The 16,976-nt window shown below is 42.4% G+C and overlaps 1 protein-coding gene across 1 annotated transcript in view; it reads left to right on the top strand.

The window, feature by feature from the left end:
- LOC142499990 (aldehyde oxidase 1-like) overlaps positions 1-16,976 on the top strand; it is a 60,014-nt gene that overhangs the window by 37,533 nt on the left and 5,505 nt on the right. Inside the window, exons 26-31 of the mRNA XM_075610046.1 lie at positions 3,313-3,471; positions 4,632-4,684; positions 5,354-5,468; positions 10,173-10,238; positions 15,988-16,176; positions 16,642-16,809. Of these exons, the coding sequence (XP_075466161.1) occupies positions 3,313-3,471; positions 4,632-4,684; positions 5,354-5,468; positions 10,173-10,238; positions 15,988-16,176; positions 16,642-16,809 (750 nt within the window). The remainder of the gene's footprint in view (positions 1-3,312; positions 3,472-4,631; positions 4,685-5,353; positions 5,469-10,172; positions 10,239-15,987; positions 16,177-16,641; positions 16,810-16,976) is intronic.

Below are 16,976 nucleotides of genomic sequence, written 5' to 3'. Positions count from 1 at the left end.
TGTGTATGTATGTATGTGTGTACAGTTGTATGAAAAAGGAAGTACACCCTCTTTGAATTCTATGGTTTTACATATCAGAACATAATAACAATCATCTGTTCCTTGGCAGGTCTAAAAATTAGGTAAATACAACCTCAGATGAACAACAACACATGACATATTACACTGTCATTATTTATTTAACAAAAATAAAACCACCTGAAGCCCAGTATCAATTCTCTCCCTGTCATACACTATTATTTATGCATGAATATTCTGTTAAAGCATTACTGCCAATGACTTGTTAAAGACCGGTAAATGAATAATTATGTTAGTATCCAAGCGTTAAACATTGGGGTCAATTTAACACACATCTCAGCTCTGGACTAATGCTCTGAGAAGAATAAAAATCTACTAGTATTCAATTAATTACTTTCTGGGCAAGCTACCCAGCTACCTGAACAAGCTCCTCACCCCTACCACATGCAGCACCTATCACCTGAGATCTGACTCCAAAAGACTATTCATGGTCCCAAGACTCAACAAAGTATCCGGACGTTCCTCCTTCTCCTTCCGTGCACCCCAAAACTGGAACAACCTACCAGAGACTCTCATATCCACCACCAGCTTAAGTTCTTTCAAATCTAAGGCTGTCTCACACTTTAATCTGGTCTGTAACTGTTTCATACGCTCATAATATATATTTTCTTTAACTGTGCACGCAATGTCTTGTATATAATGTATATCTTGTTCATTTATGTAACTCTACTTGTAACCATGTATTATTTGTTTTACTCTGTGCCCAGGACATACTTGAAAACGAGAGGTAACTCTCAATGTATTACTTCCTGGTAAAATATTTTATAAATAAATAAATAAATAAATTAAAACATATAAAAATGATGACCTGGGTGCGGAAATAAAATGTAGTGATACTCATGGTGTGAAAGTCAAATAGTAGTGGTACCCTTTACCCCCTACCACCTATTCAATATGCTGTGAAGCTTATATATGTTCATAGTCCCATGGTTCACAAAATATCTGCCCGTTCCTCCTTCTCTTACCGTGCACCCCAAAACTAGAACAATCTACTGGAAACTCACACCAGTCTAAATTCTTTTAAAATTCTTTTAAAACTAAAGCTGTCTCACATTTTAATCTGTTCCGTGACTGTTACATACGCCTATAACATATACTGTATTATCTTTAACTGTGCATGCAATGTCAATATATATATATATAAAGCTCGGCTAACACGGTACAGATATATATACCAGTGTATCAGTGTATCTCGAAAGCTCGCACAAATAAAAGCATTTCGTTAGCCACAGAACGGTATCATCTATTCATTCTTGATTACTAAAGCTCGGCTAACACGGTACAGATATATATATATATATATATATCTGTACCGTGTTAGCCGAGCTTTAGTAATCAAGAATGAATAGATGATACCGTTCTGTGGCTAACGAACGGCTAACACGGTACAGATATATATATATATATATCTGTACCGTGTTAGCCGAGCTTTAGTAATCAAGAATGAATAGATGATACCGTTCTGTGGCTAACGAAATGCTTTTATTTGTGCGAGCTTTCGAGATACACTGATCTCTTCTTCCGGTGGTATTACATTGAGTAAAGCAGGCAATGGTTTTACTTAAAAACAGTATCTCTTGGAATGTTATCTGTGACCAGAGCCTATCCCTCCCCCATGTGTAGTATGCGATTTATGGCTTGAGGTGTTAAATAGTCCCTGAATGTTCGAGATGTAAGAGTGTGTGTGTGTGTGTGTGTGTGTGTGTGTATGGATACTATGTGGTCCCTATTGGTATATAGGGATGGAATTACATAGAGTATCAGTATATGTAAGAGACAGCTGTGTGTGCATACATGTAGCGCAGTATGTATAGACATGGCCATTAGACTCATGGGAAGAGAGTTCTCACGTGTTAGTAGTGACTCATAAAACTGCGGTCTCGGTTTAGGCCACCGCTATATATATATATATATATCAGAAAATAGCCGTGTTAGTCCAGTTGCGATAGTGCAGAATAAATGAGTTCTTATATATATATATATATATATATATATATATATATATATATATATATATATATATATATATATATATATGACACACAAGAATGTTCAGGGCACTCAATAGGGGAAAGTATAAGGAAAGCAACTTATCTGGTCAGTTGTGATGCAAGCAGTGCAACAGGATCACCATCCAACAGCAAAAATAGACAAAATCCTGATGTACAAAATCCGCAGCACTCACCAATTCAAATGCAAAAACAATTTAATGTAGAAACACAAGCATCAGGGGTAACAGCAGGGAAAAAGAAGCGACGTTTCGGACCTCCCCGTCCCAAAGGACCGGGAGCTCCGAAACGTTGCTTCTTTTTCCCTGCTGTTACCCTTGATAGGTAGAGAGAACATTGAGGGACATTCACCACTCAATAAGCCAGTGCTGCAGGGCTTTGTTTAAAAACCACATTGACTAATAAAGAATGCTGCTGTGTCCAGATGGACAGGGTGTGGAGGAACAGTATGAAATGACCCCTATTAGGTATGTGGTATAGCAGTGATTATCTAGGGATGTCAGGGGGAAGTCCGTGGACCCACCCAGACCCCTTTAATCACGCATAGTGTAACCTAGAACGCCTGGGGGACTCCACAATGAAGGAACAAATGAGGAATAAATGACTCACATATGTCTTTAAATCCGTCTGATCCGCGGCGTGCTCCAAGCTGTATGGTAGAAATAGCAGGCAAAATAACCTCACCGGGGAGGAAAGGCAGCGGTAACGGCCACGCAGCAAGTGAACAAGGCTGGACTGTGCTGTGAAAAAATCTTCTTTATTATAAAAAGAGAGAGAGGGTGGCACCCCCCGCAACTCCAACGCGTTTCAGCCATGTTATAATAAAGAAGATTTTTTCACAGCACAGTCCAGCCTTGTTCACTTGCTGCGCGGCCGTGACCGCTGTCTTTCCTCCCCGGTGAGGTTGTTTTGCCTGTTACCCCTGATGCTTGTGTTTCTACATTAAATTGTTTTTGCATTTGAATTGGTGAATGTTGTGGATTTTGTACATCAGGATGTTATATATATATAGTTATCATAACTGTGCCCAGAACTTACTTGAGAACGAGAGGTAATTCTCAATGTATTGCGCCCTGGTAAAACATTTTAGAAAAATAAATAAATATCCCGTGCTGGAGGAGAGATTAGAATTTAAATGGAGGGGACTAAAATCTTCTCCAGCATGGGAGAGTATATTGAACTAATGACCTGGGTCAGATCTTTCCACTCGTGTGCAGACCGGTAGCTGTCTCAGATTAAGACAATGAGGAATTCCTGCATCACAGGTCTTGGCTGGGAAAATGCCCTAAAATGTTCTTCTCTCTTCCAGAATGCCTGTGAGAAGCTTCGCCAGCGGTTGGAACCTGTGATCCAGCAGAATCCCAATGGCAAATGGGAGGAGTGGGTAAGAGAAGAATTGTTCTCTGTAACCATACACATGCGTGTGGTCACCAACATTAGTCGCTAAATGGTTTACTGCTCAGGGATTCCTGAAACGTGCAGCAAAATGATTAAAAGTGACCTCGGTATCATGCCCTTTAACCTTTTGAGTGCCGGAGGGATCATGGTGCCCTTCCTGCACAGTGCGGTCACATGACCGCGGTGACCATTTTGGAGAAAATCGGATCCATCTCCTCTATTTCCTTACTGGAGCGTCCTGTGCTGCATTGGAACACAGAACGTGATCTAAGAGCAAAAACACACCCTCTGGGCATGACATAATCACTACATCACTGGGTCCCCGGAGTGTTAGTCCCTATGACATAGTGGCTACGTTCTGGGGCCCCCAAAGGGTTAAAGCAGATCCCCGGCCTAACCGAGCTGTTTGTGATTTCATTAGCAAAGTTTGCAGATTTCCTGATACAGTAGGGTCTCATTTCTCGGCGTTACGCTTCTCGGCGATCCGCCAATTCGGCACTACTGTTGCATGACTGCAGTCATGTTTCTGCGCATGTGCAGAAGGGAACGCCGACTCCACCCATGCGCAGAAGGGGCCGTCCGACTTGACGCATGCGCAGAATGCTGCATTTTGGGACAGAGTAGGAGGGAGGAGGGATGGGAAATTGCCGGTGAGCATAGCATTTGTGCGCTCTGCACAGAAAAGTGCTATGTTCCGCTTTTGGGTGATTTCTGCTTTTCGGCGGGGGCCTGGAACCGAACCAGCCGTGTGAGTGGGGCCCGCCTGTACTGTATTTCATTATTTTTGCACAATTGTTTTCTAAACCTACTGCAAACATTAGTGTGCTCTGAAAAAACAATAAACCAGATATTAGCTTTTCCCCTTCTGCAGCTGGTACAAATATTCCCAAAAAAGTCATCAAGCGTTTCACCTTTTGCGGGAGCTTCTTTAAACATTCAGCTGAACATGTGCAGACAGTTTTGCTGTGCAGAACAACCAAAGACTAACCCAAGTGTTTTTTTTCCATTGAAATGTTCTGTCCTTTATTGTTTTCCCAGTTAATAAGATATGCTGTATTGTTTGTAAGGGTGTATCTTACTGTGAATATCTGTTCCGCACATGTAAATGCTTCCATTTTCTCACATTTGTCACATTTTGTTTTACAGGTTATAGGAGCTTTTATGCAAAAAATTGAACTTTCTGCCACTGGATTTTTCAAGTAAATGTCATTCTTTTCTTTTTTTTAAATCAAAACCGAATGTTCAAGTTTGATGTGTTGGGTCTGAATGCTAAAATTGACCTTTATTTGCAATATGCTTGGTGAGATATGTAATAGAAGCACTGAGCAGCACCGAGCAGCCCTCAGCAGCCAGCAAGATGTGACCAAAGGATTTGATTTCCATTTTTAACAGCAAAATAATAATTGGTTGCAAAAAAAAAAACAGTCTGTTAAATTAAATTTTCTCTCTTTTGTGTATTTATATTCAACTACTATCGTAGAATAAGTGCAGTATTTGCCAGTTTAGTATTAAAAGGAAAAAACAATATTCCTTCCCGACTCTAAAAACGGAAATCAGATCTCTCCCTGAACCAGTAATCTGCCCTCTGTGTTAACAACAACTTTATTAACATGTTTTGACGACACTGTTTCATTCCACTGTAAATAAAAATATCACTTGTGAGCACATTCACATCTAAGACAGGTCTGCAACCCTGCCTTTCACCATTATTGCTTAGCATACAGTGCTTCCACTGCAGCTAGGGATTATGGGAAATGACATGTAAATGAGCACACAGTGTCACCTTTTTACCCACCATAACTTGATTTTACCATCACAGTCTTAAAGGGTGGGATTTTCCACATCACTGATATACTTTTCTTGTTCAGTGGATATAATACCTTCATGGACTGGGAGACGGGAGAAGGTGACGCCGGTCCGTATTTTATCTATGGGGCAGCGTGTTCAGAGATTGAGCTTGACTGTCTGACTGGAGGGCATAAGGTATTAATAATAGTAATGATGCTTTTAATGGATCTCATCAGGGAGAGGCAGCCAATATATCACGAGGCTTATTAACCTGTAGAGATTGCCATCCGGTCTCCTGGGGATCACATGACACGACCAGGCTACGGATGTCACTTCTGCTTCGACCGTGCTGTTCCATCAGTGCGGTCAGCCTTCTCATCCCCTGAAAAAAGGAAACCGTGCCTATGACGTACCTAGTACCAGAGCCGTAACCAGTACAAAGACAAAAAACACAGCGCAAAGACGCAAATCATGAAGTACAGTATATCAAAAATATTATTGATTAAAAAGGTAGGGTAAATATTCTGCGTTCATCAAATTGAAAGGATAAACACATTGTATGGTTATAACACAAAGGTTACCACACAGCATGAAAGAAACGGCAGACAGAATCGGATCTCTCTGTTGGACCTCCCAGGCTGTAACCGGATGGCGTTCGACCTCCTTGCGATTGATGGCTGGCCGCACAATCACACAGTCTTGTGGTGCACGTCTCGTCAGGGAAGAATTGTCCGCCCCAGTGGATGGTATAATAGACGGTTGTATAGAGAGTACTTCCCTCTTAAGCGCCGCAGTCCAATCTTACACCCGACAGGGTGATGGCGTACCCGCAGGGAGAAAACTCACTCACAGGAAGTGACCACGCAGAATACTTACCCTACCTTTTTAATCAATAATATTTTTGATATACTTCACGATTTGCGTCTTTGCACAGTGTTTCTTGTCTTTGTTCTCCTAGTGCATTGAGGGTGCTGAGCCACCTTCTCTTCTCATCAGCTGCAGACGCTTTTGTTATTTAACACGGTTATGTATGCCTTTAAATTTATCACTGTGTGTTAGACACTCAGGGTATTCGATGGGTTAATTTTATATCACCAATATTGTTTTTTATCAATTTATGGTTGCAATTTAGCTGCACGCTTTTCTTTTTTCTTTATCACCATAACCAGTGCGGCAGTAGGGCACTGCAAAGGTTAAAAGGTGCAATTCGACATTACCAAAAAACAACATTCTGTAAACAATCTAATGACTTCAGAGGCTTCCTTAAAGGAGCAGTTCCTCCTGCTCGTTTTTGTTTCCCCCACCTCCCCCTCTATTTTTTTTATACGGGTGCGAAGCAGGAGGTCTCAGGAGCTGAACCGCGTTAATGTCAGCTCTGCGGCCCCCTGATTCCCAAGTTACTTACAGTGGAAAGTGCCCACTGTGGCACACCCTCCACGGAAACAAATATCGTTTAAATCTGCCGTGTTACACGGGCCAATAGGAAGCTGGCTATAGGAAGTTCCACTCTAGAGGCCACCTGCTTCCCATCTGTATATAACATAGGGGGAGAGGGGAAATCAAAAGGAGCAAGAGGAACTGGTTGTTTAAGGAAGCCAATTCAATTGTTGTCCATTGTTTATTTGCTGTTTTCAGGCTTAGGAGGGACTGCTCCTTTAAACTCGGCTAAGCCTGATAAATAAAATACTTGTCCTATTTTGCTTCTTTGGAAATGAATCGCAAACTTGCATTGCGTGGAACCTTCTGAATGGGGAGGGGGAGTTTGTGAATCGAGTGTTTGCTTTACCCTTTGCCTCCCCTGTTCTATCCAGAGAACCAATACAGAGAAGGGGAAAGGGGAGAGGGGGGATGAAACCCGTCCAAGGTCCCAGCTCATCAACTTTACAAACTAACTTTAAAAAATGATTTACAAATACTATGGGTTAAAAAGGCACCAATGACGCAGGTGTGACCCTTTAAACATTTTGGCACCATTGCTACACTTTGGTCCTTAGAGGTTCTGCCCTTTAAATCCCAGGAATGTGCTTGCTGGCTTCCATTATGCAGTAGAGCAATGCAATGCACTTTTATCAGGGTTTAAGTGCAGTCCTCAAGAGCAACCAACTGGTTTTGAAGATGTTTCTCATTATTGCTTAATTAACTAAGTAACTTAACTCTGATTATCACTAACAGAACATGCTTGCCCTAAAAACCAGGCCTGATGTTGCTCTCAAGTATTGCACTTGGTATATATCCCTGCTCTAATAAGCTCAACTAGACCAGGGCACAAATCCCAAATACTAACTTTTATTTCAGTGAAATAGTCTTGTATATATTGGGGGTTATACAGTATATGAAAGCCTGCAATAGGCAAACCTTGGGCAGAATAAAACATAGAATATTAAGGGAGCCCCTGCTACTGCCACAGGGATAATGTGAGCGGTGCTTATGGGTGGTAATGTCAATAATATGGAGAGAAAAGTGACCCAAATATAGCACTCAGGCTCACCCTCTGGTGGTTTATGTAGTAATTAAAAATATATCTTTATTATGTAACAAATATTAAAATAATGGGTATTAAAAGATGAACTGAAGGTAGGTTGGATCTTGAGACTGATAGCCGTTTGGCTCAGGATCCGGTATATCAAGGTCTATCAATAGACTATTGCTCGATAGCACTCAAATGGCAGTCACTGTAAAGGATCTGTCAACCAATATGACGTCCAGGGAGTTCTCTTAGCTAAATTGCAAGATATGATATATTGTAAATCAATCCACAGTCGTACTGATGAATTACAGCAGTGTAGATCCGATGATTATATTTACAGTTACTGGCATGGTAAGTGTGATATCTAGTTTATAGTATAATAAATATACCACAATTCAGCCAGTATTAGTATTTAATAGATCGTGGTTATTCTGAAACCTCCATATAAGGTAGAGGTATAGGATTTTCACACCAGTATATAGCTGATGTGACCTCATATAACCTTGCATAGATATAATAAATGCACTGGTGTTTTCAGGTATATTCCTAATGCTGAGATATCTTAAAGGTGTATGATATGACCTCACGTAACCCTCCACTGGTGGAGTAGGCAGCGGTGTTACCAGGCAGAAATAATATGCTTTATTGCTTTGCCTTTATTGGACTGTACATAAGTATTTAACACCAAGGGTATAGGTGTGTACAATGTAGTTTGAGGACAGATTGTGAAGAAATTGTGCCAGCTATGTCTCCACAGCATAGACACCAACCCTCTGAAATCTAGGGGTTTGTATCACAGTAAGTAATGTCCTATAGTAACCTTTGGGGTCAGATGAGGTATACTGATATCTCTGTCCTTAGAGCACCAAGTAACAAGTAAAATGGGCCAGCTGTAGTACAAGCTGATCCTGGAGTAAACAGATATTATGATCAATTACTGTAGTATGTACTTAAAACAACACCCCTAAGGATGAAATACTCGTTTATATCCTTCTAGTAGAGGTGAGCCCTGGTATATCAGTCCCTGATCTTCACCGCATCTGACTGTCTCGCACGGCGAGCTGATGTGGTTCCCTGCTCCTGCACGATACAGGCTGTAATGTGTTCCGACGGACATATACAAGCCTCGGATTTGTACTAACAGGGTTATTTACTCTATAGATACGTGTACTTATGCAAGACTTCTGAGACACTGTACTCCATTAGCTGGCTCATTAACACACTCCAGCTCCTGCTATGCAAACTGAAATATACCAGGGCTCACCTCTACTAGAAGGATATAAACGAGTATTTCATCCTTAGGGGTGTTGTTTTAAGTACATACTACAGTAATTGATCATAATATCTGTTTACTCCAGGATCAGCTTGTACTACAGCTGGCCCATTTTACTTGTTACTTGGTGCTCTAAGGACAGAGATATCAGTATACCTCATCTGACCCCAAGGATACTATAGGACATTACTTACTGTGATACAAACCCCTTGATTTCAGAGGGGTGGTGTCTATGCTGTGGAGACATAGCTGGCACAATTTCTTCACAATCTGTCCTCAAACTACATTGTACACACCTATACCCTTGGTGTTAAATACTTATGTACAGTCCGATAAAGGCAAAGCAATAAAGCATATTATTCCTGCCTGGTAACACCGCTGCCTACTCCACCAGTGGAGGGTTACGTGAGGTCATATCATACACCTTTAAGATATCTCAGCATTAGGAGTATACCTGAAAACACCAGTGCATTTATTCTATCTATGCAAAGTTATATGAAGTCATATCAGCTATATACTGGTGTGAAAATCCTATACCTCTACCTTATATGGAAGTTTCAGAATAACCACAATCTATTAAATACTAATACTGGCTGAATTGTGGTATATTTATTATACTATAAACTACATACCACACTTACCATGCCAGTAACTGTAAATATAATCATCGGATCTACACTGCTGTAATTCATCAGTACAACTGCGGATTGATTTACAATATATCGTATCTTGCAATTTAGCTAAGAGAACTCCCTGGACGTCCTATTGGTTGACAGATCCTTTACAGTGACTGCCATTTGAGTGCTACCGAGCAATAGTCTATTGATAGACCTTGATATCCCGGATCCTGAGCCAAACGGCTATCAGTCTCAAGATCCAACCTACCTTCAGTTCATCTTTTAATACCCATTATTTTAATATTTGTTACATAATAAAGATATATTTTAATTACTACATAAACCACCAGAGGGTGAGCCTGAGTGCTATATTTGGGTCACTTTTCTCTCCATATTACAGAATAAAACATACAAGGTTTAACACAGAAAAAAAATATTTAATTGCTTTCTTAATTAAATATTGTCGTTTTTGTTTCCGCCCATTGTGCAGCTGTGAGACTTAGATACATAACCATGTTGTGTCCCAAATGCATTTCTCACAGAACCTCCGTACTGATATTGTTATGGATGTCGGTTTCAGCATGAACCCAGGAATTGACATGGGGCAGGTGAGTGGAGCATGAGAATTTATTGTAGTGCATGATTTTAGTGTTTAGTTACAAGAGATATGAGGGGCTGCTTAAAAGCTCTGCCGCATGTTCTGTTATAGCTGTGCTGTGTCCTGTAACAGCAGCAGTGCGTGCCCTATAACAGCTGTGCCCTATAACAGCTGTGCTATATCAGCTGTGCCCTATAACAGCGGTGCCATGTGCCCTATACCAGCTGTGCTATATCAGCTGTGTCCTATAACAGCGGTGCCATGTGCCCTATAACAGCTGTGCTATATCAACTGTGCCCTATAACAGTGGTGCCATGTGCCCTATACCAGCTGTGCTATATCAGCTGTGTCCTATAACCAGTGGTTGACAAATCACCAAAAAATCTACTCGCCACACAAAAAAATCTACTCGCCACCTAGTACCAAACGTGTGCTGCTTGGGCCAATATTTACTCGCCCGGGGGTTAAATCCACTCGACCGGGGCGAGCAAATGTATAGGTTTGTCGAACACTGCCTATAACAGCGGTGCCAAGTGCCCTATAACAGCTGTGCTATATCAGCTGTGCCCTATAACAGCGGTGCCATGTGCCCTATACCAGCTGTGCCATGTTCTCTGTAACAGCTGTGCTGTGTCCTATACCAGCTGTGCCATGTGCCCTATAACAGCGGTGCCATGTGCCCTATACCAGCTGTGCCATGTTCTCTATAACAGCTGTGCTGTGTCCCATACCAGCTGTGCCATGTGCTCTATAACAGCTGTAATGCGTGCTCTATAACAGGTGTGCTATATCAGCTGTACCGTGTCCTAAACCAGCTGTGCCATGTGCCCTATAACAGCTGTAATGCGTGCTCTATAACAGGTGTGCTATATCAGCTGTACTGTGTCCTATACCAGCTGTGCTATATCAGCTGTGCCCTATAACAGCTGTGCTATATCAGCTGTGCCCTATAACAGCGGTGCCATGTGCCCTATAACAGCTGTGCTATATCAGCTGTGTCCTATACCAGCGGTGCCATGTGCCCTATACCAGCTGTGCCATGTGCTCTATAACAGCTGTGCTGTGTCCTATACCAGCTGTGCCATGTGCTCTATAACAGCTGTAATGCGTGCTCTATAACAGGTGTGCTATATCAGCTGTACTGTGTCCTATACCAGCTGTGCCATGTGCCCTATAACAGCTGTAATGCGTGCTCTATAACAGGTGTGCTATATCAGCTGTACTGTGTCTTATACCAGCTGTGCCATGTGCCCTATAACAGCTGTAATGCGTGCTCTATATCAGCTGTGCTGTGTCCTATACCAGCTGTGCCATGTGCCCCATAGTTACCTGGGGGACAGGGAGAGCAGGGAGTGGATAGGGAAAGGACGTTACCCCTGCTTAGCTAGGAATTATATTGGTATGGTGCTACTCCCAGAATAATGCAATGATGAAAACAAAAAGAGAAAGAACCTGGTAAACTGAAAGCACTCTAGTACCTAAAATGTAGTGATTGTTATATTTAAAAAATAATTGTATTAATAATCATATTAAAATAAAGGGCTACAAATAGTAATACGGCAAGTGCTCAATAATATTGGTCAGTAGTACAGATATATACAAGGCAAAAGATAATGTTTCGCCTAGGTAGTTATCAAAAATAAATGGCAATCGTATTGAAGCAATATTCTCTTAACTGTAACTATCTTTATTTCCATATAGAGAGATATTGTGCTTAATTAGCACCACTTGATTATTACTATTACCATTTGTACTGTGGTAATTAGAAGAACAAATCCACAGTCATGATCCTACCCACATATTGCTGCTAAGGCAGCTGGGATGGTTTACTCACTGTGGAGAGAGTAATCAAAGTTAACTCCTGACCTTAACACCTGTACTACAAAAATATTAAAAGAGTGGATGGTGAGACTTCAGTTTATGTTCACTGTAGTCAACTTATAGTATCGCCAGATAGTTAAGAGTGAAGTTAGTGGAGTCTCAAATCCCTATTACACTGCATAATAGGGATTTGAAACTCCACTAATTCCACTCTTTTAATATTTTTGTAGTACAGGTGTTAAGGTCAGGAGTTAACTTTGATTACTCTCTCCACAGTGAGTAAACCATCCCAGCTGCCTTAGCAGGATTATGTGGGTAGGATCATGACTGTGGATTTGTTCTTCTAATTACCGCAGTACAAAGGATCATAATAATCAAGTGGTGCTAATTAAGCACAATACAGGCAGTCCTCGTTTTACAACGCTTCGTTTTACAACGAATGGCTTAACCAACACTATGCAATGCATACCTATATTCATTTTTACAATGCCAAACGGCTTATCCAACGCTCTTACGATGCTTTGCATAATTGTTTATGTGTATATAATATATAATATTATATCATACTATATAATATATTATATATAATACAGTATATACACTATATAATATATGTGTGTGCTGCATATCTTATTGCCTGCGTAAAATATTTGGTGTATTTTAGTGTTAAAAATGCCTTCAGGAACGGAACCTTTCATTTAAACAGTGTTCCTATGGGAAAACGTGTTTTGCTTTAAGACGTTTCGCTATCCAACGCCATTTTGCGTATCGCATTGTGTCGGATAACCGAGGACTGCCTATATTTCTCTATATGGAAATAAAGATAGTTACAGTTAAGAGAATATTGGTTCAATACGATTGCCATTTATTCTTTAACTACCTAGACGAAACATTATCTTTTGCCTTGTATATATCAGTACTACTGACCAATATTATTGAGCACTTGCCGTGTTTCTATTTATAGCCCTTTATTTTAATATGATTATTTTAAAATATACCAATCACTACATTTAGGTACTAGAGTGCTTTCAGTTTACCAGGTTCTTTCTCTTTTTGTTTTCACCATGTGTCCTATATCAAGGTTTTCTGCATGTTTTATTAAGGTTGTTCTGCGCTTGATATGAAAACCGCTCACATGTTCGCTCCATATGCAGATATCAACCTGATTGCTCCAGGGGTTTGCGCTGAAGAAATCTGAACTGCTCTGCAAACACCTGATTCTCCCCAAGATTTGCTTTTCTCAAAGCCTCATTACCATTTTCTTATTGCTTCATTATTTAATTAAAAACTTGAACACAGATTATTTACTTTTCCCGACTAAGGCGATAGAAGAAAAGTGTAAATAGAAGTTTGTTTCGATGCAATGCTCCCTTTTCTCTGTGTGTTGGCAAAGTGTTAAAGTTTGTCCATTTCTCTGTGATGAAATGGTGCATTTCTTTTGCACACCCCACCCACACGTGATTTAAGGATTAATCAATAAGGCAAGATACTGTATTAATTGTAGGAGGGATTAGCTCTTCAACACAAGTCCCCTTTTGAATGCACCTGCCCAGATGGCCCATGGAGCCCAGCCTTTCTGCATCTATGCTGCAAACATACAGCACTTCTCCTCCTTCTCTGGAACTTATTCAACCCCATACATAAGGTAGTAAAGCGAGAGACCTAACTAGTTATCGTAGATCAGTAGTGGCCGACTCCAGTCCTCAAGGGCCACCACCAGGTCAAGTTTACGGGATATCCCTGCTTCAGCACAGGTGGCTCTGGAGGACTGGAGTTGCCCCCCCCCCCCCCTCCACCGCTGTAGATAATTAAAAAAAAAATTCCAGCACTAAATAATCAATAGAAAAGAATTGACTGCCAAAAAATACAATATTTCTTATTTACACAATCATGACTATGCAAGAAAAAGATCTACTGTATGGACAAATAACCACACGTGTACTGTCATATTCTATAACATACTCCACTTAAACAGCAATCCTGCTATTTTGAGCCCCGCACCACATTTTATTTTGACAGGATGGTAATCGGGTGGTTCCCCCAGAGCGGACCATTATTTTATTAGCTTCGGGGAACTCCTACAGTTCCTGAGATACATAGCGATAAAGGTACTGACAGTACTTCCTGCTTTCATGCTGGTTTTTAAATCGCCATCCAGTAGGAAGCCGCAACAGATAACACTGCGCCATCCTATTGGCTCATTGGACCAGAAAGATTTCAATTGCATTTTGTTTGCCCTGGAGAGAAGGGAAAGGCAGTCATTTCACTGGTAAGTCTCTTAAGACACGGGGTGTCCTCGGGCCTACAAAGAGAGCAGTTCAGCTCTGGGTCAGCAAAGGGTTCACCCTTTGGGTGCCAGAAGGCCCGTGGCACTGCACCTCCGGCAAACGGCGATCACATGACTTCGGTCACATGACCGCGGCATCCCTTAATCCGGAAACGGAAGAGGAGGATGTGATCTCCCTGTAACGCTTGCGCTCACCACGAACAAGGCGGGACCCCGTACTGAGGTGGGAAAGTATGAAACTGCGCACCCACAGCAGCGGGGGCACGCCTGGAGGGTGGGTTGTTAGCGTAGCGGGTCTGGATTGGAGAGATCGGGTTAGTTCAGATACTTGCCAGAGTCCGGGACGGGGCCAGTGGGATTTTCGGAGTCTGTTGTGCCGTGGTACGGGTTGGAGCCAGAAGATTGGTACTGTCCGTAAGCCGTGATCAAGGATTGAGAGGTGTGGGTAGTCAGAGGCAAGCCGGGGTCTTTATTCAGAGTGGGTCCTATAATCAAGCCGGGTCGGTACACAAGAAAGCAACAGAGAACAGTAAGGCTACACAGAACGCAGGAACACAAGGCTACGCAGGAACACAAGGCTACACAGAACGCAGGAACACAAGGCTACACAGGACGCAGGAACACAAGGCTACACAGAACGCAGGAACACAAGGCTACACAGAACGCAGGAACACAAGGCTACACAGAACGCAGGAACACAAGGCTACACAGAACGCAGGAACACAAGGCTACACAGAACGCAGGAACACAAGGCTACACAGAACGCAGGAACACAAGGCTACACAGAACGCAGGAACACAAGGCTACACAGAACGCAGGAACACAAGGCTACACAGAACGCAGGAACACAAGGCTACACAGGACGCAGGAACACAAGGCTACACAGAACGCAGGAACACAAGGCTACACAGAACGCAGGAACACAAGGCTACACAGAACGCAGGAACACAAGGCTACACAGTACGCAGGAACACAAGGCTACACAGAACGCAGGAACACAAGGCTACACAGAACGCAGGAACACAAGGCTACACAGAACGCAGGAACACAAGGCTACACAGAACGCAGGAACACAAGGCTACACAGGACGCAGGAACACAAGGCTACACAGAACGCAGGAACACAAGGCTACACAGAACGCAGGAACACAAGGCTGCACAGGTTTATGCTCCGCAAAGTGAAAGTCTTTTATGTAAATAGGAGAACCAATGAGGCTGGGGGCGGAGCGGAGGCGCGGCCTCTGCAGAGGCAGGGATAGGCTGCAGGAGACAAGTGGATATTGGAGATATTTGACACGCAGCTGGGGAGCGGTGCACGACGTCACATGTGTGCGCGCGCGCGAGGGAGGCGCGGTTCGTCCGGGGGGGGCGGAGCTATGCTCCGTGGTGCGCCTTGAAGAGCTGCGAGCGCGCGCTCTGTAAACAGTGCGGGGGTGCGCGCATGGCTAGAGACTGCAGCGGAAGGTGCAGCAGTGGCAGGTAATGGCAGGTAGGATTCCTTACACTCCCCTAGAAAATGGGCACTCTGCGGGCATAACGCAGCCACTGTCCTTGGAGTGCTAGACCCTGGGCACACAAAGGGTTAATCTACAAATACATTCAGTTATCATTTTATTAGTATGATTATAGTTAAAGTCTCTTTATTTTATCAGGTTGAAGGCGCGTTTACCCAGGGATTTGGCCTGTTCACAATAGAGGAGCTGCAGTATACATCGGAAGGCTCTCTGTACACACGGGGCCCTGATAAGTATAAGATACCAGCCGTGTGTGACGTCCCTACCGAGTTTAACATCTCTTTCCTGGCCAACTCTGACAATCCATACACCATCTACTCAACCAAGGTAGGGCGCTCTCTCTGCATCTGCTTCCTCTCTCTCCCCCTGTCTCGTGCTTCACGAGAATTCATTAGCACAATGGCAATAGAAAAGCAGATTGGTTTACAATGAAGGAGCATGGCTTTATTTTTTATTATTATTATTATTATTTCATAACAATAATTTACTGATGTGCCACAAAACAGCTACTTCAGCAGGGGCTATTTCTCAAATGTTGGTGGTTGCAACATTGATGTTAAAATCGGTATAAGATTTATCAAATTAAAAATCCTATTGAAAGCTGTGGGACTTTTTGATGTTGTCTTTTTGTAGCTGTTAGGCGGGGAGGTATGTGACACAATAACCTGGCAGTTTTTTCTCTGCAAATTTAGTGGAGTCATCCACCCTAACTAACCGCCATTTTCTTTTTCTGAATCATATATAGAGTCAACACCATTAACTCCACTGTCTTTTCACGCACATCTCACGTAGGGCCTTGGGGAGACCTCCCTGTTCCTGGGGTGCTCTATGTTCTTTGCTATAAAAGATGCGTTGGACTCTGCTCGTGCAGAAAGAGGGTTACCCAAGGACTTCATCCTGAACAGCCCAGCTAGTTCTGAGAGAATTCGTATGGCATGTGCTGACCACCTAACGAACATGGTACGTGGACATCTCTGGGGTCCCCCCTCACATATTGCTGATTGCCTGTTAACTCTGGATCATTAAATATTATTAACAGTGTCACTCTATCTCAGAAATAGCCCTCAAAAACTCATCTCCTGCTTTGACTTATATTATACTAGCTTTTGTGCCCAGCTTCGGCCAGG

Source organism: Ascaphus truei, chromosome 7 (assembly GCF_040206685.1).
Source record: "Ascaphus truei isolate aAscTru1 chromosome 7, aAscTru1.hap1, whole genome shotgun sequence".
Classification (NCBI taxonomy): domain Eukaryota; kingdom Metazoa; phylum Chordata; class Amphibia; order Anura; family Ascaphidae; genus Ascaphus; species Ascaphus truei.
Note: the sequence above shows the minus strand (reverse complement) of the source record. Positions and strands in the feature narration are given on the sequence as shown.